General features: G+C 56.7%; 3 protein-coding genes across 7 annotated transcripts in view; 2 read left to right on the top strand and 1 right to left on the bottom strand.

Moving 5' to 3' along the window:
- Nucleotides 1–5,749, top strand: part of ABR (ABR activator of RhoGEF and GTPase) — a gene marked incomplete at its 5' end in the record, with an annotated part of 32,318 nt that extends 26,569 nt beyond the window's left edge. For all 5 annotated transcript variants that reach the window (XM_084272950.1, XM_084272949.1, XM_084272951.1 and 2 more), the window contains 5 exons: nt 229–368; nt 885–1,019; nt 1,266–1,371; nt 3,064–3,211; nt 3,390–5,749. In XM_084272950.1, the coding sequence (XP_084129076.1) occupies nt 229–368; nt 885–1,019; nt 1,266–1,371; nt 3,064–3,211; nt 3,390–3,479 (619 nt within the window). In that variant the 3' untranslated portion in view covers nt 3,480–5,749. The remainder of the gene's footprint in view (nt 1–228; nt 369–884; nt 1,020–1,265; nt 1,372–3,063; nt 3,212–3,389) is intronic.
- Nucleotides 5,750–8,324: 2,575 nt separating this feature from the next.
- On the bottom strand, nt 8,325–13,526 carry SBDS (SBDS ribosome maturation factor). Its single transcript, XM_084272992.1, has 5 exons — nt 13,390–13,526; nt 12,957–13,086; nt 11,475–11,675; nt 10,757–10,921; nt 8,325–9,150 (listed from the first exon to the last, which is right to left on the bottom strand). Exons 1-5 carry the CDS (start codon nt 13,515–13,517, stop codon nt 9,022–9,024), a joined length of 753 nt encoding a protein of 250 aa, XP_084129118.1. The 5' UTR covers nt 13,518–13,526; the 3' UTR covers nt 8,325–9,021.
- A 3,198-nt stretch (nt 13,527–16,724) lies between these two features.
- Nucleotides 16,725–26,452, top strand: LOC311199044 (uncharacterized protein; the record flags this gene model as incomplete). The annotated part of the gene is made up of 9 exons (XM_084273089.1): nt 16,725–16,764; nt 17,070–17,138; nt 17,400–17,477; nt 17,681–17,784; nt 18,223–18,367; nt 18,698–18,851; nt 19,197–19,276; nt 24,822–24,953; nt 25,821–26,452. 9 exons carry the CDS (start codon nt 16,725–16,727, stop codon nt 26,450–26,452), a joined length of 1,434 nt encoding a protein of 477 aa, XP_084129215.1.

Raw genomic sequence — 26,452 nt, 5'->3', positions numbered from 1 at the left:
ACCCTGGGGGACCTGTGCCATCCTTGCAGCATGTCCCCTGGCTCCCAGCAACACTGGGAGCGCTTGGGTTTTGCTCTTTGCTGGGGATTTGCCCATTCCTTTGCCAGCCCTGTCCATCCTACCCAGCCCTGTCCATCCTGCTGCCCCTGGCCCAGGGGTTGCTGAGCTGGGCTGAGCGTGGTGGGCTGCCCTGGGACCCTCTGCTCATGCCTCTGCTTTCTGAGCCAGGCGTGAGCGCTCCAAGGTGCCTTACATCGTGCGCCAGTGCATTGAGGAGGTGGAGAAGAGGGGCATCGAAGAGGTTGGCATCTACAGGATCTCTGGAGTCGCCACTGACATCCAGGCATTGAAAGCTGTCTTCGATGCAAGTGAGTGTCCCAGGGGACAGCCACCCTTCACATCACATTCCCCCTGGGAGGGTTCATAGGCACTGAGACCTCCCCATCCCTGGTGCCCTGTCCTGCAAGCCCAGGGTCTGGTTATTGCCCTGCATGTGTGCCAAACGTGCTGGTGTGCCCAGGAAGGGGTTGGGGGGAGCAAAGAGGAGGGTGTAGCTGGGAAAACAACCGTGCAAGGATCCCAGCCTTGTTTATGCCTTGATGACTCTGAGCTGCATCCTTGCCTGGCTGGCTCCTGGGACACACTGAGTCAGGGCAACATGTCAAATGGGTTTGCAAATTGTTCCATGTCCCGTTGCCCAGCCAGGCAGGAGCCGCTCGGCTCTTCCCAGCCCCAGCCTGGCTAAACTGAGCTGTGGAGCCAGCAGTGCTGCTCCTGCCCTCCAGCTGGCAGCCTGTCCACATAGCTGGAAGGAACCATGTGGGGGATTGGAGCTGAGGGGAAGGAGGCGCAGGAGGCATCACGTGTGGCTTCTCTGTGGACAGATAACAAGGACATCCTGGTCATGCTGAGTGACATGGACATCAATGCCATCGCTGGCACACTGAAGCTGTACTTCCGTGAGCTGCCAGAGCCCCTCCTCACTGACAGACTCTACCCTGCCTTCATGGAGGGGATCGGTAAGGGCTTTGGGGAAGGGGTCAGTGCCCAGGTGTGGCTCTGGCATTGCTTGCTTCAGGATGGGAGACTCCCAAGGGTCCTTCCCAGCTCAGTCTACTCAGTCCTGGCTGTTCTTGCCAGCTCAGGGCTTGTGGTGCTGCTCTCCAGGGCGCTGCCTGCCTGGAGACAGCTGGGTGTGGTGGGTCCCACTGCAGCCCAGGATGTCACCAGCCCCTGTCCTGAGCCCTCTCCCTCCTTGTCTCCAGCCCTCTCGGATCCTGCTGCCAAGGAGAACTGCATGATGCACCTTCTCCGCTCGCTGCCTGACCCCAACCTCATCACCTTCCTCTTCCTGCTGGAGCACTTGAAAAGGTAATGGCTTGGCTTGCATCTCCCAGGGCTGCAGGGCACCAGCAGGAGGTGCAGGACAGGTCTGCCTTGCTGCTTTTCCATGGGGATGGGACGAGAGCAGAGTTGGAGTCACTGCCTGATTACTGTGCTGACCGCAGGATGATCCCAAACTGGAGGCAGATGGTGCTGTGCTGTTGCTGAGCAGGGCTGTGGGTGGCAGCCAGGGCCAGAAACGTCAATTCAGTGCAGGGCAGGCAGCAGGGTGTCTCTGCTTCCCCTCCCAGCTCCTCTGAGTGAGTGGAGCCTGGGATGTGACCCACCTGCCCTGTGTCCCTGAGCTCTTGACACGTTTGCTGGGGTCCTGGCCAGGCTGCAGCCTGCTGAGGCTGGAACCCGGGCTGCCATGAGTCCCTTTGGCTGATGTTGGTGCTGGCCTCCCTTGGCTCCGTGCTGTGGGCCCTGTAAGATGCTGGGGGGGGGGATCCTGGAGCCGTTCTGCTCTGCAGAGCAGCCCCCAGGGCCACCGGCCACGGTGCCAGCAGGGACAGTGCAGTGTGTGGCTGTCGCTGTGGGTCAGCTCTGCAGAGCCTCTGGTGAGAGGCAGCTCTTGGCTGCTGCAGCCCCTGAGCTCTCCACGGGGAGCAGCAGGCCTTGGTGTGGGACAGGGAATCAACTGGGAGCCGTGCAGTGTCCGGCTTTAGCAGGGAAACTGGGTGCTGCAGCCCTTCCCACCAGTCCAGCAGCAGCCCCTGCAACACAAGGTGCAGTGACCCCTGAAACCTGTCTGCAGTGGGGGGGCCAAGAGCCAGCACCAGTCAGCTCTGTGGACATGTCCCAGAGCTGCAGGTGATGCCCTGTGTCACTTGCCCTGGGGCGAGCAGAGCAGTGTATGGTTTGCCTTGGCAGTTCTGGGGGTTCCTGGGGCCCTAAACCCCATGAAGGGCCCAGGGCTGTGGCAGGGCAGCAGCACAGCACACAGAGCCTGGCCAGAGCTGGCCCTGAGCTTAGGATGGAGCTCACAGCTCATGTTACTTGCAACATGAAGCTTCTTTTTTTTTTTCCCTTCCCCTTCTTCTTTTCTCTGGTTTGGCTGTAACCAAACAGAAAAAGTGATGGATGCTTGGGGGGGGGGGGGGGGGGGGGTGGGGAAGGGAAAAAATCCATTTCCATCCTGAGAACTGGGCACAGCCAGTTCCCACATCTGTTCCCCTGGCTGGGGCTCAACCCTGCAGCCTGTGCCGGGGAGCACAGCTGCCTCCTAACATGGCAATGTTGTGACCCCTCTTCCTTCTGTGCCGGCCTGGCTGGGGGCCTGTGGGGTTTGGAGGGGTAAGGAGCCTTAGGGAAGCACCCTCATGGCTGGTGTGGAGCTTCCCCTGTACCCTGGCAGGGCTCAGGGAGGGTGGAGGCTCTGCAGCACAGGAGGAAGCAAGGGCTTGGTCGCTGCCACATCACAGCCGGGGCTCCCGGCCAGGCCCGGCAGCTCTGTCGGAGGCCGCGCAAGGGGCAGAGCTCCCTGCCTTGCACCTGGGGCTGCCGGGGACTGCGAGGGGCAGCGGGGTCCTGCTGGGGCTGGGAGAGGGGAGATTGGCTCTCACATCACCCCCCACACACACATTCCTCCTCTGTGGCTCCCCCCGTTCTGGGAGAAGAGAGTGAGGGGCTCAAGCTCTCTCTCTTCCCCCCCCCCTCCACCGTCTCTGTACCCCGCAGGGTGGCTGAAAAGGAGCCCATCAACAAAATGTCTCTCCACAACCTGGCCACGGTCTTTGGGCCAACACTGCTGAGACCCTCGGAGGGGGAGAGCAAGGGACACCTCACCCTGGCTTCTGACATCTGGTCCCACGATGTGATGGCCCAGGTAAGAGCTGTGGGGGCCGCAGCCTGTGCCAGCGCCCCTGGAGTGAGGAGCAGAGGGGTTTACCTGTGTGTCTGGGTAGAGTTGTCGCTCTTTGCTGGATGTGACCGCACAGGGACAAGCTGGGAAGTGGCAGCTCTGCCCCTTTATGGCCTAACACCCCTTAATTCGCTTGCTACAGGTCCAGGTCCTTCTCTACTACCTGCAGCATCCTCCCATCTCCTTCACTGAGCTGAAACGCAACACACTTTACTTTTCCACGGACGTGTAGCCTGCAGGGAGAAGGCACCAGCTGCAAACACTCCCAGCTCCCTGCTGGGGTCATGGACTGGATTGCAGCTCCCCAGGGAGACGGGCCCGGACCCAGGACAGTGCCACCTGCAGCTCCTGTACAATCGCCTACCAGTGGCCCGGTCCCACCCCAGGCACCGTGCCTCTCTGTAAAGTAGTTGTGTCTGACGTCCCTCCTTGTGTTCAAGAATTGTTTTTATGTATATTTGTTCAATGGAAGAGGTAGTGACTGACAAGGGCTGTGGACACAGGCTTCCCCCCCTCCCTCCTTGGCTCGTTTTCTCCTGGACTCCTTTCTGCCCACACACTCCTTACCAGGCACCCCCACCCCTCGTCTTGCTCAGCTCAAAGCCTGCAGCATCCCACCAGTGCCTGTTTCGGTGCCCAGCTCTCTTCCCCCTGCGCCTGCATGTGCAGCACTGTCTTGCTTCAGAGGCTGGGAGCTTGGGGCTTCCCTCCACAGTGACCTCCAGCTCTGCTTTGGCTTGCTGCCTGCGCAACCCTTGGACCCTGTGCCTGGATCCTGCTCTGGCCACAGCAAACCTGCGACCACGGCAGCGGAGGAGCCGGCTGCTCCTTCCTCCTCGCTGCATCTCTTCTGGGTGCTTTCAGGCCAGGCCCCTCTACAGCCCTTGCCCTGCCCCGTGTGTGTGTGTAGCCTGGTGGTTACTCCCCTCGCTGTTTCTCGCCTCCCCAAGGAGCATTTTGGGGGAACCCATCACACAAGGCTGGAGCGAGCGGTGCTGTGCTGGTCTCGAGTCCATGGCAGGCTTGAAGGGCAGGTCTGCTTCCTCCTCTACAGGGCTGATCCCAGGGCTGTGCTCTGCCACCAGTAAGGTCTTATCAGGGCATGTGGATCCCACAGTTCCCCCAAGAAGCCTTGGCAGAGTAGGGAACAGGCTCCCTGCTGTATCCATACGCCTGTGTCTGTGCCGGAGCAAGGCATGCACCACCCCCCCACCCCTTCCAGCCCAGCACTGCCACAAGGATTGCTGTGCCCTGGGGCAGCAGCCATTCCTGCTATGGCCACTAGAACGGGGAGGTTTTTGTGTCCCTCCTTGGCCTTTCCTGCTGCCCCAGGCACCAGGCAAATGGCAACACATGGTCCCACCTCAGTGCCCACTGTGCGAGTGCTCTGTGCAGCAGAGGGACCATCACCCACCCTGGAAACCTGCACAGGGAGGAGGAAGGCCTTTGTGGCTCTTGCTGCTAAAGGCAGAAGTGTTTCATTTCCTCACAAAATGGCCAGTTCAGGTCTGGTTTAGTTGGTGGCTCCAGTACTTGACCCCCTCCCCCCCCAGGCTGACAGCTGGAGTTGTCAGGCCATGTCCCAAAGCAGGACAGCTGCTTGCCCGAGTGCCTGGCTCCCAGTGTGTCCCCCACACTCACAGGTAGGTGCTGGTGGTACCTGTTGAGACACGAAACCTTTCGCTCTGTGAGCCGAATCCATGTCCTCGTGGGAAAAGCCCCCCCCCCCTCCCCCTTGTGTTGGCCCCTGTGCTCTCCTGTGCCAAAGGGAGACAGATGAGAAGTGACCAAGCCTATCCCTGCTGCCTTTACCCTCCTGACTAACGGACTGTTCCAGGTAGAGCCCAGCTGCCTGCCACCCATGCACCAGGTATGTCCCAAGCCCCCCTCCCCAGGGAAGGCAGCACCTGCCGGCCTCGCACCAGCAAAGCGACTAAAGGAGGGGGAGGTCCTTTCCCCCCCCCTCCCAAGGGCTCACACTCCAGACCCTGCTCCTCCTGACTACCAGCTAAAGAGAAGGGGAACAGCACTGCAGGAAAGAACCAGGCCTCTGTCTTGGCCCTGGCCCCAGTAAGGAGGCCGAGTTTCAGATCCCACTGCACAATGGATCCCTGTGTGCGTCTGATTTGTTACATGTGTCCAAGTCTCTGTCCATGATACTGTCATTCCAGATGGAGACTCTGTATAGCCAAATCCACCCCCCCCATGCACGACAGTGGCTGGAGGCCCAGTCCACACAGCCCTGGCACAACAAGCTGCAGCCAGCCCTGGGACTGGCTTCTGCTTGTCCCTACAGGAAGGAAAAGTGTGTGTGTGTGTTTGGGGGGGTTGGACTCTTGCAGCTACAGGTAGAATAGAACTGTTAATTAATATTTGACTTTCAAAAGTTGTTAAGGATCTATTTTTGTTTGTGTTCTGTTTCAATTTCTGTAGAATATAAAAGTTAAATGGCTGTAAACCATGTGAGGAGAGGAAAAAAAAATGTTAATAAAAACGCAAAGCTCCAACATTTGCACAAAAGGAGCCCTGTGGTGTTGCTGTTTGCACTAACTGAGCACCTTGGAAGCTCAGCTTCTTCCTTTTCTGTCGTGGAAATCTTGTTAGTCTTACTTCAGGTCAGTGGTGTAAGCACAGGCATGGGGCCAGGTAATCTTTAAAAGCAATCTTATGGTTTGGGCTACGTCCTTGCATTTCAGTGCATTCTGGAGGGGGGAAAAAAACCCCTGGACTGTCTGGAGCCAGCCTGTTTAATCAGCCCAGAATTACTCCAGCTTAACATTCAGCTGACTCGTACAGCCTGGCCTGAGGACACTGGACAGGCACAGCGAGGGACATGCGGCCATTTGGAAGCCTCAGCTGACAGATCACGCGGTGCCGTCTCCAGGCTTCTTTCTTTCCATGTGGGAATGGGAGACCTGGCCTGAAACCTCCCCATGTAGCCCACAAGCAACCCCTCTGAGCCTGGGGCTCAGGGCTTTCCTTTTCCAGGGAACCCTCCTACTCCTTCCCTAGGGATTCTTCTCAGCCGTACCCATGTTCAATTCCAAACATCCAGCAATGGCTCCCAAAGCCAAGGAGCCAGGACTGACAGACAGAGCTGGCCTGAAACCTCCCCAGGCTGCCCACAAGCAGCCCCTCCCAGCCGGGGGCTCAGGGCTTTCACTGCCTGTGGTTGGCATAGTCACCAGTAACAAACAGACCGGAACCAAAGTTACCCGGTACCAACGTCTCAGGGTCACTTTTTTGTGGGGACTGGGGTTTTTTTTTGGCGACTAACAGCACAGCTTCAATGCGGCCCGGAACCCAAAAATCACAGCGTCGATCAGGCGGAACCAAAGCGTCGGCTCACTAGTGCCGGGGGAGCGTTTTTGGTGAGAGACCAGGGGCTGATGTCCTGGCCAAGCCCCTTTGCATCCCGGCAGGTGTCACACCCGGCAGCATCCGGGCAGCTCCAGGCCTGTCGGTCTCATTCAGTCCCGGGGAAGATGATGGAGAGGGGCACCCTGGGAGCTGTCCTGCAGCACGTGCGTGATGGCCAGGGGATCAGGCCCGGTCAACATGGGTTTTCAAAAGGCAGATCCTGCCAAACTAACCTGATCACCTTCTGTGACAAGGGGACCCGCTGAATGGGCGAGGGTCAGGCTGTGGATGTGTCTGCCTGGACTTCAGGAAAGCCTTTGACACTGTTTCTCACAGCATTCTGACTGAGAAACTGGCTGCCACTGGCCTGGACAGGGGGACCCTCAGCTGGGTTCAAAACTGGCTGGATGGGCCCAAAGGGTGAATGGAGCCAAATCCAGCTGGAGGCCGGTCACGAGTGGCGTCCCCCAGGGCTCAGTCCTGGGTCCAGTTCTGTTCAACATCTTCATCAGTGACCTGCATGAAGGGATTGAATGATCCCTCAGTCAGTTTGCAGATGCCACTAAGCTGAGAGGAAGTGTTGATCTGCCTGAGGGTAGGGAGGCTCTTCAGAGGGATCTGAACAGACTGGACTGATGGGCTGAGACCAACAGGATGAGGTGTAACAAGGCCAAGTGCAGAGTGCTGCACATGGGACAGAACAACCCCAGGCAGCGCTACAGGCTGGGGGAGACTGGCTGGAGAGCTGTCAGGCAGGCTGTCACCCAGGACCTGGGGGTGTTGGGTGACTGCAGGCTGAATATGAGCCACCAGTGTGCCCAGGTGGCCAGGAAAGCCAATGGCATCTTGGCTTGTATCAAAAACAGTGTGGCCAGTAGGTCTGGGGAGGTGATTGTGCCCCTGTACTGGGCACTGGTGAGGCTGCACCTCGAGTGCTGGGTCCAGTTCTGGGCTCCCCACCAGCAGAAGGACATTGAGGTCCTGGAGCGAGTGCAGAGAAGGGCAACCAGGCTGGGGAAGGGGCTGGAGGGCAAATCCTCTGAGGAGCAGCTGAGGGAGCTGGGGGTGTTCAGCCTGGAGAAGAGGAGGCTGAGGGGAGACCTTATCACCACCTACACTGCCCTGCCAGGAGGGTGCAGAGAGGTGGGTGATGGTCTCTTCAGCCCGGGGACAGGAGATAGGACAAGGGGCAATGGGCTCAAGCTGCCCCAGGGCAGGGTCAGCTCAGATGTGAGGGAAAAGTTCTTCCCTGAAAGATCTGTGGGGCTGTGGAACAGGCTGCCCAGGGAGGGGCTGAGTCACCTTCCCTGGGTGTGTTTAACAGCCGGGGAGATGAGGTGCTCAGGGATCTGGTTTAGCACAGGACAGGAACGGTTGGACTGGATGATCTTAAAGGTCTTTTCCAACCTTGTGATTCTGTGACACTCTGTGCATGCACTAGAAAGCCATGTGAAGGCTCCAGGACAGCTGCCAGAATGGTTCTCTATCTTACTAAGAAGAAAAGGGTCATGTACAAGCAGCCAGGGAACTGCAGCCCGACAAAAGCCTGTCTGGCTCTGAACAGCTCGGGCCACCACTGCCTGTTCCACATTCATTCCACCACGTGAGCAAGAGAAGCTCCCAAGCTCAGGCTGACCCCTTCAGCCTACACAGAGCATTGCCACAGCCACACACCTCCTGTACTGTTAACAAAAACAAGTCATTTTTTTTCTGTCTCTGTAGTATATAAATGGAGGATAGTTCATTTTTATTAATGTACCTAAATATATTTCATTAATAAATTATTTGGAGAGCATTTTTTTCCCTAAGTCAGCAAGTGCTGCTATATCCAGCAAAAGAATCTCTAAGAATGGTCCTTTAAAGTTCTCTAATTATTGAGCAGCCAATTAGAGGAGTCTAGGACATTTTCCATGCTGCCAAGAGCTCAGTTTAGACAGGACCCACAATCTGCACCTGTTTAAGAGTAAAAAGGCAGCTCCCTTTTCTTCAGGTTCTTCTCCTCACATACGAAACCAACCCCTCAGCAACTCAGTCAACTTCCCACTCAACACTGACAACTTAACAGCAAACCCACTTGGCACTTTATGGGTCAAACACTCCAACAGCAACCCTCAGAGCAAACCAAAGCTGGATGAACTTCCACAGCAAGGCTTAACTCAGTCGTCAGCAGTGCAACTCTGGCAGCACACATTCCTACAAGCAAACCCAGCTAGTAAACCAAGCAAGTGTAAAATGATTTAGAAAGAAACCCCCTTACACTGCATGGAAAAATCCCAAGGGATTAGTGTTAGAGAGTATCTGGCAGCAAGAGAGAGGGGGAAAAAAACCAACCCCACAAAGGCCTAACAGAAAAGAGTGGCTCGTGCCTGTTGTTTCAGAGGATGTTGTGGAAAGTGCTGCAGGAAGTGTTTTGGTTATTCAAGCTTCTCATCTCCTTCCTCCACGTCCTTCAGGCTGAGCACCTCCAGCGTCCCTTGGCCTCTCGTCTGGCTGCGGATCAGCTCGTCGATCTCTCTGAAGCAGCCGGGGTCGATCAGGCAGACCTGGAACAGGGCACAGGTGAGCAGGCAGGCAGGAACACTCTGCTTTTTCCTAGCCCACTTTGATATTACAAGGCCTTTTCCAACCTAAATGGCTTTATGAATCCAAGGGTCAGTGTTACTTTTCCTTTAAAACAATACTGTTGAGTGACCAAGAAGGGCAACAGGCTATTACTTAAAAAAACTCACCACCTGTAATAAATACCTGTGATAAATAAATGAAAGCCTGCAATAAATACCACTAAATACCAGCTGACCCACCACATAGACAGAGTGACATTCCATACCAGCTGAGAAAATTGTTAGGACAGTCAGTGATAAGAAGAATTTCACAGCACTTCTCAGTCTGAAGCAGCTTGTACTAAAGGCTGCTTCCAAGATTTCATCACTGGCATTCTGTGAAATTAAATGTACAAACTACACCTCTGGTTTAGGATCTCTAGTTCAGCTGCAGCTCAGTGCATCTGCTAGTAAACTGTCCAGGTTTAGTGAAATCAAGTATGACAGTACAGGTACTATTCAATATATTCACCAGGCAGCTGGGTGAGGGAACTGAGGGCAGTGTCATAGAACCCCAGACTGGGCTGGGCTGGGCGGGACCCCAAGGGTCACAGAGCTCCAACCCCCCTGCCACAGGCAGGGCCACCAACCTCCAGGCCTGGAGCTACACAAGGTTGCCCAGGGCCCCATCCAACCTGGCCTTGGACACCCCCAGGGACAGGGAGGTGTCAGCAAGTTTGCTGATGACACAAGGTGGGAGGAGTGGCTGACACACCAGAGGGCTGTGCTGCCACCCAGCCAGATCTGGAGAGGCTGGAGAGCTGGGCTGGGCTGAATTTCATGAACTACAACAGAGGCAGTTGTAGGGTTCTTGCATCTGGGGAAGAACAGCCCCAGGGACTAGTAGAGGTTGGGGACTGGCCTGTTGGAGAGCAGCGTGGGTGAGAGGGTCCTGGGGGGCAGCAGGGTGACCACGAACCAGCCCTCGTGGCTAAGAAGGCCGATGGCACCCTGGGGTGTGTGAGAAGGGCTGTGGTTAGGAGGCTGAGAAAGGTTCTCCTCCCCCCTCTACTCTGCCCTGATGAGACCACATCTGGACTATTGTGTCCAGTCCTGTGCCCCTCAGTTCAAGGAGGCCAGAGAGCTACTTGAAAGAGCCCAGCACAGGGTGACAAAGATGCTGAAGGGAGTGGAACAGCTGCCTGATGAGGAGAGGCTGAGGGAGCTGGGGCTGGTTAGCCTGGAGGAGCCTGAGGGGTCACCTCATTAACGTTTATCAGTATGTAAAGGGTGAGTGGCAGGAGGCCAGAGCCAGGCTCTGCTCAGGGATGGCCAGTGACAGGACCAGGGGCAGCTGGTGCAGCTGGAGCAGAGGAAGTGCCATGGGAATAGAAGGAGAAACCTTTTCCCTGTGAGGGTGACAGAGCCCTGGGACAGGCTGCCCAGAGAGGCTGGGGAGTCTCCTCTGGAGACATTCAAACCTGCCTGGACATGTTCAGGTGTGACCTGGTTGAGGTGATCCTGCTCTGGAGCTTTGACTAGATGGCCTTTGGAGGTCCCTACCAACCCCTAACACTCTGTGAAAGCCACGGGCCGCTTCCCTGCTTACAATTTCCAACTGCTCATGGAAGTCTTCACTCTCAATAACTTTAATCAGTGGCTTGAGCTTCTCTTTCAGCTTCTTCCCCTCCTTTGCTGGAAGCAGAAATCGCAGCCTCATGTGAGCACGTTCAATTTCCATGGTCTCCTTTAGCTGTCTGATCACTTCCAGTGCCTGTAAAGACATGAAGGAAAAGCATTTACACAGCTGCTTAAGAACACCATGCAGGGGAAGATCTCTGGCCCTTTGCATCAGCTTCAGACACCTTTCTCACTATGGATCACTGCTGCTCTGCTACAGTGAGTTTCCTATTAGGCTATTTGGATTGATTAACAAGATGCAGAGTTCTTGCTGCTTGTGATCATTTCAAATGCTACAATCTCCCTGTCTGACATAACATGAAGTAGCAGTCACACTGCACAACAGAAACCCACGTGGCTGAGGGGCACAGCCTCATTTACCATCTCCAGTTAAAGACATCACAGGGCTCTTGTCTCCCAGGCATATTACTGGTGCTGCTTTAACTAAGTTTCTTTCCTTCTCCCTTCCCTGAAGGGTGAGAAAACAAACCACACGTGTTCCAGAGGCTGCTTGGACACAGCATTCACCTGTCAGGCAGTCGAGGAGCCCCTCTGTGGGCTCTGCAGCTCCCTCTGTGACTGCCAAGGAGAAGTTACACTCAAAGGGGAAACCTCTGAGCAGAAACCGACTTGGGAAGAAAACAAACCTGCTGCTTGGTGCTCTTGTGTGGTTTGACAGAATAGTGGATATCCTTCATGGCTCTTTCTATAAGGATTACTGTGTATGGCCTCTTTGTTTCTGGATTCACACATTTGTCAGCCACAATAGTTGCGATGTCCCTAAACATCTGCTCCAGCTGTGTGTGTCGCTCTTTGTCTGACACCTGCAGCTCACCTTTGGACAGAATCTGTGCAGGGAAAACAAAACCAGTCAATAAACACAGAACCCCAGACTGGGCTGGGCTGGGAGGGACCCCAAGGGCCACAGAGCTCCAACCCCCCTGCCACAGGCAGGGCCACCAACCTCCAGGCCTGGAGCTACACAAGGTTGCCCAGGGCCCCACCCAACCTGGCCTTGAACCCCCCCAGGGACAGGGCACCCACCCCCTCTCTGGGCAGACAGACTGAACATCACAGGCTGAGGAGTGAAACCTCTGGGAACTCTGTTACATTTGACATTTGCTTGAATGCTTTGGTTAGACGTGAAGTGCAGGAAAAGAACAGCCACACTCATGATGCACATGACAGACAACAGCAAAAAGACTGCAGACAAGAACTCTACCAAACTACAGAAGGAGAAGTGCAAGTTGACTTGAATTCCCATCACCCACAAGCCCACAGTTCATATCCAAGAAGGACTAAGAGACCAGATCTGTTCTTAACCCTGAACTGAACTGTCTGAAGGAAGCAACTGTCTCTTCCTTTCCCTCCACGCTTAACAATGTCTCTTAGGTGACAGGCTCTTCAGCACTGCTTAACAGACTGTGGTGCTTTGACCCCGGCTGGGGGCCAGACCCCCACTAAAGCCACTCTGACACTCCCCTTTTCAGCTGGACAGGGGACAAAATGGGTATTGAGATGCTCAAGAGTCAGGATAAGGGCAGGGAGAGATCATTCTGCAATCAGAGTCACAGGCAGAACAGACTCAACACAGAATAAAGGACAGAAAACTGATTTATGACACTGCCCTGCACAAAGCAGCTGCTGGTGGGTTCTTCTCCTCACTGTGACTCCCAGAGGCGCTGTGACCATGGCTGATGGGCTGGGCCTTGGTCAGCAGCAACTCCAGCCTGGAGCCGGCTGGTGTTTGCTCTGTGGGGCTGCAGAGAGCTGCTGGCTGCTCCTGGCAGAACCCACCCCTGCAGCCCCCCTTCCCCACCAGAACCCAGCCTCCCAAAGCTACACCACAGACATCAGCACGCAGCAGCTGTACGTTACACAGAACACTCAGAGCCTCTTTCAGTCAAATGCAAGCATAAAACTGAAGCCTGGATGACAGAGTTGCCACTCTTCCCTACCTGTCTCTTACCAACCAGCCCATCCTGTCACTACAACAGTGCTGCACCCCACAGAGCCCTCCCAGGGCCGAACCAACCCTACTGCACCTGCGTGTCCCTCACACAACAGAGCTGGGAAACCTTCTCCAAGCTCTATAGAAAGCAGGGAAGTGCAGAGAAGCTGCGACCTACCATCTTACAGATTTCTGTCTGGTCATCAGTCCCAAAGGCTTGCACCAGATCTTCCTTCTTGGCTACCTGGCCTTTGGAGACGTTGACAAACACCGTGTGTGTCTGCAGCACCTCGTCGAGATCTTTCTCCCTAGGGGTTGGGGCAAGGGGGGAGAACTCGTCAAGGCAGCCAGGCTAAGGCAGAGCACAGGAGTCTGCAGGAGGAGGGACCGGCCCTGCTGCCGGGGCGCAGCCAGCGGGGCCAGGCCGCTCCCCAGGGCCGGGCCGGGCCGGGCACAGGGCTCCGAGGCGCTCCTCGGGCCCGGCTCCTCCCGGCCTGCGCAGCCCGGGCCCGGCCAGGGCCTCCCCGCCGCCACAGCCGGGGCCACCTCCCGGCCCCAGCGGCCTCCCTCCCGCCCCGCCGCCCCCGCAGCCGGCCCGGCCCCGCACTCACGCTCCGCTGCGCCACCCCATGACCTTGTTGCGGTAGCAGGCGATCTCGAAGCGCTTCCCGCCGCGCCGCGCCCGCACCACGGCCACGTTGGTGAGGCGGATCTGGTTGGTGGGGGTGAAGATGGACATGGCGGCCGCCGCTCCTGCCCCCCCCCCGCCCTCCCCCGCCCGGCGCGAGCGGCGCTGGGGGCGGGGCCCCCGAGGGTGCTTTCCTATTGGCCGCCGCCGCCGCCCGTTTCCCGCCCTCGCTGCGGCAGGAAGAGCCGCACGGAGAGGAGCGGACGCGGGGCCTGAGGGGCGGGAACAGAACGCCCGGCCGGGCCTCTGCGGCTGCCAAAGTCGCCCCTCCTGCCCTCCGTGTCGTCCCCGCCCCCCCTCCCAAATGACCGAGCTCAGCGTGGGCAAAACAACTCAGTCTGTTTCATAACAACCGGTTGCTGCGGGTGTAGGGTCAGGGTATTCCCGTGATCACCCCTGAGCACGTCATTAGCCCCAGGGAAGGAGGAGCCGGTGCCAGCGCCTCAGGAGCAGGCTGTGCTTTCACACTGCGGCACCACCAGCCGCTCGCTCGCTGCCCCCCGCGAGAGGAACAGGCGCTGGGCTGGGGGACGCACAGGCCCCTGCCGAGAAACACCTGAACACGAACAGTAACGGCCAGTTCCACTCCCACTCCCAGCTGACATAGAGCACCTCCCAGCCCCGACCCAGGCACTCAGACTGCCCCCGAGGCACCAAGCCCCTGGCCCTCCCCAGCCAGCCCCTTTGATGGGGCAGTGATGTCAGGGGGCCAAGGGCAGCCAAGAAGGCCAATGGCATCCTGGCTTGGATCAAAAACAGTGTGGCCAGTAGGTCTGGGGAGGTGATTGTGCCCCTGGACTGGACATTGGTGAGGCCACACCTTGAGTACTGTGTGCAGTTCTGGGCTCCCCACCATAAAAAGGACATTGAGGCCCTTGAGCGAGTGCAGAGAAGGGCAGCCAGGCTGGGGAAGGGGCTGGAGGGCAAATCCTGTGAGAAGCAGCTGAGGGAGCTGGGGGTGTTCAGCCTGGAGAAGAGGAGGCTGAGGGGAGACCTTATCACCACCTACACTGCCCTGCCAGGAGGGTGCAGAGAGGTGGGTGATGGCCTCTTCAGCCAGGGGACAGAAGATGGGACAAGGGGCAATGGCATGAAGCTGGGCCAGGGCAGGGACAGATTGGATATTAGAAAATAATTTGTTACTGAAAGAGTTGTCAGGGCTGGAACAGGCTGCCCAGGGAGGGGGCTGAGTCACCTTCCCTGGATGTGTTCAAAAAAAGGGCAGATGAGGTACTTAGGGATCTGGTTTAGCTTAGGATGGGAATGGTTGGACTCGATGATCTTCAAGGGACTCTTCCAACCTGGTGATTCGGTGACTCTGTGGGGTGTGGAACAGCCCTGCCTGACTCAGCTCCCCTGGGCTGGCTGCTTGGGGAGCTGAGCTCTGGCCTGGCCAGGGCTCTGTTCAACAACAGGTGGCACCAGCGGCTCAGGGTTGGCTCAGGGGTCAGAGGCAAACGGACCTCGGAGTTCAAACAGCGACAGGGCAAGATGAAACATCACTTTGCACAAGAGAAGATGACTCTTAGGAAGCAGAATGCAGCATCTACAGCAGGATCATCTAATAAGCTGTTGCCTTTCGAGGCGTGGCGACCTGGTTCAGGAACAGCACGGCGACCACTCCCAGGCTGCTCGGGCCATCAGCTCACAGACACCAATGTGGTGGACAGCAAATGGCATTTAATGGTGACTGCAACAGCATTACATAGCTCAGATTCCTGACATCACTTCTACCCGCTTACATCATAGGCTAAATGCTATTGGCTACCTGGAGGGGGTTCTACCTTTCCGTACAGCACGACATCTTCCCAACGCCAGGCCTTAACTACCTACATAAGCAGGCTTCAGATGGAATGCTCTCGTGTCTTTAGCCAGGAGCTGAGCTGGTTACTGGGAACTTGCTCATAACTTAAGGAATCTTTCCAATCTCAGGCTGTAGAGATGATCAATAGGTCGTGTTTGTTCAGCCCACCAGCAGGGCGGTGTTTGAGCCGTGGTGTATCTGACACTCACCTAGAGTTGCTGGGCACAAGCAGCATCTCTCAAGTGTAGAGGTGGACGTGTCCATGGCCAGTCCTGGTGTGCAGAGGTGCTGACTCCTGGGCCAGCTTTCAAAGGGTTGTTCAGCAGAAGCTGTGACGTGGCAACAGGACAGCAAGGAGCCTCGGGCTGGCTCTTGAACAAGTCTTGTCCCATGTGTGTGTGAAACTTGGTGCTACTTGGCTCTTGCTTAACCCTTTGTACAAGGCTGGTGAAGGGTTTGGAGCACAAGTGGTATGAGGAACAGCTGGAAGAACTGGGCAGTTGCTGGACAATCACCATTTTTGAAGGTGGACCCTGGTAGAGCCTGAAAATGACTCAGGGCACAGTTAGTACTGTTCCCTTGGTTACGAGAACTCTGAGGGGCTGCTTGTGACCTGTCTGGGAGCCCCACTGGCACCCAGGCAACCGGGCTCCGCCTAGAAACCCTGCTGGTCCCTGGGCACCCAGGCACCTGGGTGCTACACTGTGAGGCCATGGCGTGGTGGTGGATGGCCCTGCTGCTGCTGCTGCCCCCCTGGCTCCCTGTAAACTCAGGCATGCGGGCAGGGGGACCTGGCCTGTGGCAGTGGGTGGCCCTGCTGCCCTGGCTGCCTGGGGTGCATCCCTGCCTGTTCTGCTTTTCGCGGCCCATTGAGAGGTCACGGCTCTGCTATTACATTACTGGGGCTTTCCCAAGGGACCCCGAACACCAACAGTGCGTCCAGGCCCTTGTCCAGGCTGCTTTGCAACTTGGCTCTGTCACTGTGGGTGAGTCAGGGGACCCCTCTGGGTTTCATCACTTCAACCGAGGCCTGGCCAGGCTCGCAGGCAGTTGGTCACCCCTTTCCTAAACAGGGACCCTATAGATATACCCTGCCCTGCCCCCCTGTTCCCACAGACAAGCAGCCTAGGGTCTCTCCCAACTATGTCAAAGTCTCCTTGGTCCTTACCTGCACCCCAGGAACCTCTGGGAACCCCAACCCTGCCTGGGGCCCTAAAAAAATCACCAAACCCTGACCAGGGACATACTGGAGACTCCCTGGGACCTCCTGGCCCTACCCAGGACCTCAGGAATTTCCAGTATTCTTAAACCTTGACCAAGACTCCAGGAACCCCCAGAAAACCCCCAGCCTTTACTGGACACCCCCAGCCTACTCACCCCACTCACATCCCTGCAACCCCAACCCTGTCCTGGTCCCAGGGTTAGAGCAGATCAGTGAACTTGAGGTGATCGTCATGGATGCCCTGAATTTTCTGGAGAAGATGAAGGACATAGGTGAGCAGGGGATGTGGGACACGGGGAATGGAACGTGGAGACCTTGAATGGGGTGTGGGGTGAAATGCAGGATATATGGAGGTCTGGAGGCTGTAAGGGGATATTTGGGGAATTCTGAAGGTATTTGGGCTTCCAGATACACAGCTTCTGGGGGATTTTATGGGGATATTTGGGGATATGTGGCACTCGAGCATAAATATATGAGGTGGAGATGAGTTGTACAGGGGACCTGTGAAGGCCAGGGAGGGGGTATGGCAATCAGGGCACAGGCACACTGTCTAACCTGGACATCTGTCACACCCCAGGACCCTTGGAGGTGGTTATGCAGGAAACCAAGGACTTCATCTGGGAGAAGCTAAGCCATCTGGAGAAAGGTAGAGTGGGGACCCCATCCTGGAGAAACCTCTAGGGGCTAGACCACATTTGGGCTGTACAAGGGCTGTGCCCTGACAGCTCATCACAGGGCTGTGGATCCCAAACGATCCCCAGCCTAATGCTGCTTCCTCCCCACCAGCTCCAGAATGCATCCCTCCCTGTGGTGAGTGCTCATCCCTCTGTCTTCCCACCCGCTGCCCCTAGTACATCACCCATCCTCCTGGGGCCACCAAGTCTCTCTCTCTCTCTCTCTCTCCAAGGGTACCAGCCAGCTGCCCGCGTCTTCCAGTGCGCTACCTGCAGCCTCAGGGAATGCCGGCTGCCCCTGGACTGCCCAGGTACAGCGCCAGGATGGACCCTGGCAGCCAGGGCTCTGGGGGCAGCCCTCCTTGCTCAGATGTGGGCACACCTGCTGGGTCCCCCCACGAGTGCAGCCAGCAGAGCGTGCCAAGCCGCACGCCTGCCCATGCCCACGGCCAGCACGGCCGTTGCTGTAGGGGTGGGAGCAGATGTGGTCTCACAGGCCTGTCCGTGTTCCCAGCGGAAGACGTGCGGGTCCACGGGGATGAAGTGATCCGGCTGCGCTGCGGTGTGTCCTTTCCCACCCCCTCCAACCTGCACGCCACCTGGATGTTTGCCAAGGATGTGAGTTGCACGTGCCAGGCCTGCATGCACAGAGCTGTGTGCTTGGCCTGGGAGCTGTCGCTGGGTACAGGGAGTGCTTATCCAGCAGATGTGTGTGTGCAGCAGCACCACGTGGAAGTGTGGGCTGCACACAGGTGCTCACCCGTGGGAAGGGTGCCTACAAGCAGGAGGCAGGACGCTCCAGTGCTTGCAGGCTGAAGGGTACCTGTGTGCACACGTGTGCAGGGTGTGCCTTTTGCATATGCTCTGCTTGTGCAGCCCTGTGTGTGCACGAGGAGCACACGTGGAGCGTGAGGCACGTGCACACGCACGGGCTCCCGGCAGCTGGGAGGGGACGTGATGAGCACACGCAGGACACAGGTGCCGCCGTGTGCACAGATATGCTGGTTTGGGTACCTGGCAGACCAGGCTGTGCTGCTGTGTTCCCCCATGCCCCAGCTGTACACACGGGATCTGGCGCTGTTTGAGGAGCTGCAGGAGGGCCCTCTCAGACTGACCATCACGGATCCCAAGCCAGGAACCATCGCCTGCACTCTTGGAACCCGTTCTGCGCCCGTGGCCCGCAAGTACTTCTACCTCAACGGTGCGCAAGGCCTGAATGCCATGGGGGGAATTCAGTGGGTGGGGTGGAGTGGACTAGGACCCCAGACACCTGTGCCCATGGGAGGGTGGTGCATGGGGGTGTGAGCAAGTTGCCAGGACACCTGGGTCCATGGTGGACAGTTGGAGTGGACCAAGGTGTTCCCTGATGTCTGGCTCCTCTGGGGGAGGTGGGGTGCATGGAGTGAAGTGGGACCCCCCCAGGCACCTGGGTCCCTTGGGCCAGGAAGATCTGAGGCTGGAGCGGGTGCTGAAGGGACACCTAGTCCCTGGGGGGGCAGTGCCCCATGACCCAAGGCTCTGGTCCCCACAGTATCAGACAGAAGCATAGAGGAAGAGCAGCAACTCCAAGCTCGGTTCAGAACTGTACTGCACTGGCCCCATGTCAGGACGCTGCCCCTGAACCACATGGCATTGCTGGGGCTGGGACTGCTACTTGGCTCCATGGTACTCATCCTGGTACTGATGTAAGTCCTCCTGACCTAGTAACCCTTACCCTCAAAATCCCCAGGCTTCTGGGGCTCCCCACAGACCAATACGGGACTCCCAACCTGCCCTCCACAACACCCCCTCCCGCCCCCAACCCACCCCCCATCCTGGCCACTGCCCTGCACACCCAGTGACACCAGAGTTGGGTGATAAGAAATGTCACCAGATCTTAAAGCACCTCCCCTCAGCCCCTCCCTTCTTAGCAGAAAAGTTTAGTCATTATTTTGCCCCCTCTTCCCCACATTGTGGCACAGGGAGGGGCAGGGACTGGGGGAATGGGAGTTTCAGTCAGTTCCTCACAAGCTGTTTTCCTTCTTGGCCAGTGGGGTGTTCCTCACACCCAGCCCCTGCTGCACCGCGGAGTCCCACCCACGGGATACAGTCCTCCGTGAAGTTCTCCACGGTGAGTCCTTTCCCACAGGGCTTCAGCTCTTCTCAGCTGGCCCAGTCTGGGGCACTGCTATGGGTGCAGTCACAAAGCACAGACTGTCTCTCAGTCTCTCAGGCCCAGACTGCTCCAGCCTGGTCCTCCACACGGTCACAAGCTGCCCCCCTGCCCCTCCAATCCAGCAAACCTGCTCTGGCATGGGTCTGTCTCTCTTGCTCATCTCTGTGACTCTGTCTCTCTCCACGGGCTGCAAATGCTGGGAGGGGCTTGGCCAATGCAGGTCACAGCATCTTCCATACATCTCCCCCTGCTCCAGCATTGGGCCTCTCCACAGGCTGCAGGTGGGGCGCCTCCTCCCCCTCTTCAGTGGCCTTGGTGTCTGGCCCCTCTCTCACATCCTCTCACTCTGCTCTCTGGGGGCAAAAAGCAGCTGCTTGCATTTCTTTTTCTCCTCACTGTGATTCCCAAGAGCGACTCCGGCCTTGAGCCGGCTGGTGTTTGCTCTGTGGGGTCTGCAGGGAGCTTCTGGCTGCTTCCTGCAGCAGCCGCCCCTGCAGCCCCCCTTCCCCACCAGAACCCAGCCACGCAAAACTACAACAGCCTCTGAGCTGCCCATTGCCCTCTGGCCCCTTCCAGGAGCACTCCAGGCCACCTCCCTTCCTTCACGTTCCCTAATCGCCCCTGTGACCCTGACACTTCCCCCTTTTTCCCCAGAACCTCCACCATGCCTTTGGGGCCCCAGTTACAGCCAGTTGCCCCAGTTGTCCCCAGGGCCCCATCCTTTCATCCTTAGGCCCATCAGTTTCTCCCAGGACCTCTCAGCTTCCCCTTGGGCCTGCCAGATGCCCCAGGATTCCCAACCCTACCCCACCCCCTGATGGGGTAGAGCGTCTCCTCCTCCTCCTCCCTTCCTCTCTCTGCATTACTCCTTCTGCCTCCCAGGCTCACCTGGCAATGCCAAACGCCCAGACCTCCGTGGTTCCCAGACATCCCACACACCTGGAGCACAGCGTCCCCCATGGACTGGAGCACAGCGTCCCCCATGGACTGGAGCACAGCGTCCCCCATGGACTTTCAAATGACTGGATTCATCCTAAGGGAGCTCGAATCCCGGATCCATCCGCGAGGATCAGCGTGTCTGCAGTGGCTTTTCCTCCCTGGAGCCTGGTGTGTGCAAAGGAGAACAGTCTAAAACCAGCCACTGAGATCTAAACATCTGGATCATGCTGAAGATGGACATCTGGGGGCTGGAATAGAGAAAAACTGGGTGCTGGGTGGTACATAAACAGTCCAAAACCGAGTTCTGATGCTTCTGACCCTGCGTTTCAACAGCTGGCACCAAGGGAAGGCCTGGCCTGCAGGAAAGCTTTCTTTTCATGTTGATGGATTAAAGATACTTGTGTATAGTAAGATGTTTGTGTCTCATGGCCACTACAAAGGAGAAGGGACTCCCTCCTCTGATTGTTTGTCTAAATGCAGTTTATTGTGTGTTTAGTGTTACCCCCCTGTAGACCCAGGCTGTAGCAAAAGGAACAAACAAGAGAGGGAAGAATGCTACACAGCTCCTTGGAAAGGAGGTTAAATAAAGCCCCAAAGCCACAAACCCAAACAAACCACCAACCCTCACGACTGTGCTCATGGTTTCTCCCGTGCTCTGTGCTGTCTTGAACTGAGACTTATGTTAGAAAAAGCAACTCCCAGAAAAATAAGACAAACCAGGCTGCAAATGCAGCACATGCAGAAGGTGCCCATGGCCCACTGGTGCCTTCAGGCCCAAAGCAACTGGTCAAATGCTTCCATCACCCAGCTGCAGGCAGTCCAGCTGCAGTTCAATCTGCAGTGCTGACTGTGCTGGGCACGGTTGAGGAGACTGAGCTTCAACCTCTGGCCTCAAGTCCTGGCCTGTGCTTCTCCACCCCAAAGAGGCCGGTCTGGACCCCAGCAAAGACCTTCTGTTCTCCTCTTGTGGTCACCTGGTAATGGTGGGGCAGAGCCACCATGTGCTCATCCTGCAGGCTGCAGCTCAATCTTCTCATCCAAGTAACAATTCCCATTAGGAACACTCTCAGGTTGTGTGATCCCCATTTCTTCTGCTGCTAACAAGTGGACTAGCATGTTGGGATGGGGGTGGGGGGTAAATCACACACCTTTTGGTCACAGGTTTATTTCAGGCAGACAACTGTGTGAAGCAAAGGGAAGGGGAGGATGCTCTTCCCATCCTAAAAGCTGATGACAGGAGCATAGACAGCTGGCAAAGGAGGGTGACAGGAAGATGCAGCCACTGGGCATGGGCTCTCCCTTCCTCCCACACCTCTTGGCCTCCTTGCTTATCTCTGCCACAGGCAAGGGGAGTGCTGGAGGGGCTCAGGAGGACATGGAGCAGCGGAGGGCAGAAAGGGAGCTGGCTGGCTGCAGTCACACAGTGAAGGGCTTGCTAAGTGGTCATTTGCAATGAGGATTGCAGTGACTATGTCCTCCAGGACTCTCAAGCCTTATTGCATGCTCTGGAGCCATTTGTGGGGCAGGGGACTCAGCTGTGCAGCAGCAGCTCAGCCAGCCTTGGAACTTGCTGGACCTCTAGCACAGAACCCATCAGCTGCTAAGCACAAAATCCTGTTCCTGACGCTGTCCAAAGGGTCTGACCCAGAGGAGTGAGTCCTTATGGGCCACTTCAGGTTGGGGCTGCCTAAAGTTTCAGTAGTGAGCTGGCCAGAGTGCACCCTCCTCAGAGTCTGAGGCAGGTCTCAGACCTGGCTATCAATACCCCCTGTCCTCACCATCCCCTATGGGCCTCCCATAGGTTTGTGGCCTCTGAAGTTGCTCGGAACACCCAGACCCTCCCCAAACACTGTCACTGTTACAGATGGGAGAAGAACACATGATGGGGCAGTAACCCAGCAGACCTTAGAGTAGCCATGGCACTTGGCACCCAGAGACCCTGTCCTTTGGCCCTAGTTTTGGAACTACAAACCTGTCTTTAACAGGCCATTAGGATCCTTGTGTTTCCAATGTGGGAAGACCCAGATCCTGAGGCAGGAGCTGGTCCCAGGAGCCATTGGGGGTTGCTTCCCCTATCACAGGGCTCTGCACCATTTGTTCCAGAGATTCCTGTGTTACTGCTTGTGAGGGCAAACCAATGCCAGCACCCTTGAGCCCTTTCCACCCTCCTGGAGTACAGTTCACTGAGTTAAGAAGGTCAGCTGGCCACGTCCCAGGTCAGCCCCTTCACTGAAGAGGGCTGTTGTGAACAAAGCTAGAAGTGAGGGTCTGCTCCTCCTCCTCCTGAAGAGCTGCTTTTAAGCTGCACCTTTACAGCTGGCTCCATGCAAAGTATGCACCAGCTATGTCTGCTCCCACTCTCATTCCTCCAGTTCTGTCCTGGATGGAATCCACTGCCATGGCTTCCAGACGTGACCTCAGACCTTCCCTATATCTGGAAACACGCTGGGTTTATGGCCCCAGCAAGCAGTGAACTGCCACTATCCCCAGACTAGGGTCTTGTCCTGACTTTCTACTGAGAATCCTGCCAAAAAGGTCATGGAATCATAGAATGGTCTGGGTTGGAAGGGACCCCAAGGATCACAGAGTTCCAGTACTGTGCAGGACCCTGCTAGGTCCTCGGGGGTGACAGGATGTGCAAAGGGAAACAGAGTGCATAAGAAGGCAGCGGAGGGCTTGGGGAGTAAATGAGGGCATACCTTCTTCATAGAAGACATGTTCCATCCCACTGATCATTTTCATGGGCCTCCTCTGGACCTGCTCCAACTGCTCCATGTCTTTCCTGTACCGAAGACTCTGGAGCTGGATGCAGTAAGTACTCCAGCTGCAGTCTCACTCGGATGCCCTCCATTCCCATCCGTGCACACTCTGTTACTCCACACCCCACTGCTGTCCCTTCTATCCTTCTCTCTGAATGCTCAGGCTCCCTCTGTTTCCCTCTGTAGACCCTCAATTACCCGCAATTCCCTCCCTGCTCCCCTACTTGTGCCTTTGAACTCCACAGTTCCCACCCATGCATGCTCAGATCTCCTCCACTGCCCTTTTGTGCGCCGCACAGGCACTGCCATCCCTTCTGAGCTCCTTACATCCAAAACACAGCCCCTCTGCATGCTTTCAGATTCCCTCTGTTCCCTTCTGGGTCCTTCTAGAGCCTCTCAGACTCACTTTGTTCACTTCCAAGCACTCTCAGATGCTCTCCATTCCTCTCCAGCTGCTTTTCCTCTCCATTCCCTTCGTTGTTCCTTCTTGGAATCCCTCTGTTTTTCTCCTAGCACAAACATATCTCCTCCCTTCCTCAACCTGTACACTCAAGTGTCCTCTGTTTCCCTCTGTATGCACCCACATCTCCTCTGTTCTCCTCCTCGAATCCTCAGATCTTCTCTGTTCCTTTCAGTGTCTCCTTAGACTTCTCCCCTCTGGGCACACTCACATTCCTCTTGCCCCCAGTAACTGCCATCGGCACCACAGCCCTCTGCCTGCTTTCATGTGGTCCAGAAAACACCAGCTGCTCCCAACACTCTCCCACAACTCTGGGATTCTGTGGCCACTCTGACTTCCCCACCAAGAGCTAATCTGGGCTCGTCAAAAATACGTTAAACAAGAACCCATCAGCCTGGCAGAACCCTGGTGTAGCGGTGGGAGGTGGAGATGTGCCCAGTATTTGCCCTCCACACTCCTTTGTGACTGAAACTGAAGTGTTGTTTTACTGACCTGCAATCTTCAAAGCTCCCAAATCTGCTGTTCCCAGGGGAAATTGTATCCAAGCAGTGAAGCACTCTCAGAAGAGACCATGCCAAGGACTTCTGCTGCCACGTGGTTGTTTTCTTTGCAGCTCTGGAAGCTGTGCACCTGGAACAACAGGGCACCTTCCTTTGGGCTGATGTTTTGTAACAGCACCAATGAAACAGAGCCTGATGGAGAGGGGAGTGGTGGGGGCGTGTGGTAGGACCCACTTACCCCACCCACTGTAGAGGAACACTACAAATGCCCCTGTGAGACCTACTGCTCTGCAGTGTTGTGCTCCAGAGGGCATTTGTATGTGGGTGCCATGGGTGAGTACTGGGCTGGGAAGCAGGTGGGCTCTTTGCTAGGGGTGGAGGAGCCCAGGTAGGGCAGCCCAGCCATAGGGAGAGGCTCCATCCACTGGTCCTCACACACTGGTGGGGTGCAGTGACATCTGTGCCCTTAGAGGGCATGCTCACCTGCCACCCCTTTGAATACCAGCAGCTTGTGCCCTGCCTTCTGGCTCACCCCAGCCAGTCCCTTGCTTCAGGGGCCAGGGATGGAACTTGGCTCAGTGAGCTGTTGGGTACTTCTATGTCCAAAGCTCTCATGCATGACTTCTTGGGAGCTGGTCACGAGGAAAAGGCAAGGTTGTCTCCCCTTTTGCAAAACACTTGAGGCCTTTAGTCAAGCTTTCTAGCCTCCACGGACCACTGCAATGCTGTGCAGCATTAGTGGGCTCCTGCATCTCACATGGGTAGTGCTGGAGCCGTGGGATTCCTCCCTCTCTGGAGGGAAAGTCACATTTCATCTTTTCTCCTATCTCTTCCCTTTCTAGCAGCCTGGTGCCTTCTGCTTCTTCCTTGCATGCTGGTCTTGGCTGCCCCAGGCCACTCCATGAATATACAAACCCTAAGCATCTTCAAGAAATCTCCCTTCAACGCTTCAGCAAGTGCTCTGAAGAAAACTGGTATGTAGCATCCTGTGGGCATTGCAGTGCTCTCACCCACCTCTTGGTCTGGTAAAGCCCTACCTGATGACCAGCCCCAGCCCATGCTCAGGGCCAGTACAAGCTTGGAAATTGATATTTGGGAAAGGGTGTGATGTGATGCCTCAGATAAAACACCTCCACGGTGTATACAGGCAGGTGGGCTACGGGGATGTGGCATCAGCCCCTCATCAGCTGGGGAGAAAAGCCCTGCCCATCCCACAGGATGATCTAAACTGCAGTGGGAGGTCCTGCAGCAGGCACACTGAAGGCATGGGGAGATCACAGCTGCCAGCACAAGGGGGATCCAGCGTGGTGTGCAAGCTCTGTGTAGGGAAGGACCCTACAACACCCCTGTCCCTGTTCCAGGGCGGAGGGTGGGGTGTGTTCATACGCCAGTGTGTGCAATGTGCAAACTGGTTTGGGTGTCTGTGTGTCTGAAGTGGCCACTTTTCTCCTGCTCCCTCAGTCACAGGAAGGGGCAAGCTCCTCTTCACCTTCCTCCCTAGCGTGACCCTGTTTTAGTGACACAACCCCTTTTTCAGATGACCCAAAGGAGCCCACTGGTGTCCATATCAGTCTTGTGGCCTGGCAACAGGGATCTTGAGCCATTCACTGGGATTGCCTCCTGTTAGGTGTCCCATGTGGAAGAGGAACAGAGTGCTGAGACCAACCCACTCTCACCTCCAGCCCAGCACATTGAGCTATTTGGGCTGGGACAGTTGATGCTCCCTAGGTACTCAGGCCAGATGTCCCTCTGAAGGGAGGGACACACTGTGACAGGGTGAGGCATGGTGGTCTTGTCCTGCTACAGAAACTTTCGCTAACTCACCCTCTCTGCTGCCCCAGGTTGGCCCAGGGACTGCAGCGAGGTGTCTGCTGGCAGCCCCAGCGGTGTCTACGTCATCCACCCACCGGGGCTGCACCCCATCGTGGTGTCCTGTGAGATGAATGTGGCTGGGGGGGGCTGGACGGTCATCCAGAGGAACCGGCAGGGCACGGAGATCACCTGGGCCGAGTCCTGGAGCACCTACAAGTATGGCTTCGGGAACGTGCGCACCGAGTACTGGCTGGGCACCGAGTACATCCACCAGATGGCCAAGCAGAAGGACTACCAGGTCAGGTTTGTCCTCTGGGACTCTGCAAACAACACCCAGTTCGCAGACTACAACTTCTTCAGCCTGGAAGACGAGTCCCAGGGCTACCGGCTGCGGCTGGGGACGTACGCGGGGACCGCCGGGGATGCCATGACCTCGGACAGTCCCAGCACCACGCACAACAACATGAAGTTCTCCACAAAGGATCGGGACCAGGACACACACCGCAGGAACTGTGCCTACAGCCACGGGGGCGGGTGGTGGTACTCGGCCTGTTACTCCGTACGGCTGAATTTCAAGGGGGGCTTGACATGGGGCAGCCTGTGCAAAGGGAACTGCAAAGCCTCTGCCATACTCATCCGACCAGCTCTGCACCATTATTAG

The sequence above is a fragment of the Gallinula chloropus genome, assembly GCF_964237585.1.
Source record: "Gallinula chloropus genome assembly, chromosome: 19".
Classification (NCBI taxonomy): Eukaryota; Metazoa; Chordata; class Aves; order Gruiformes; family Rallidae; genus Gallinula; species Gallinula chloropus.
This window is presented reverse-complemented; position numbering and strand designations above follow the sequence as displayed.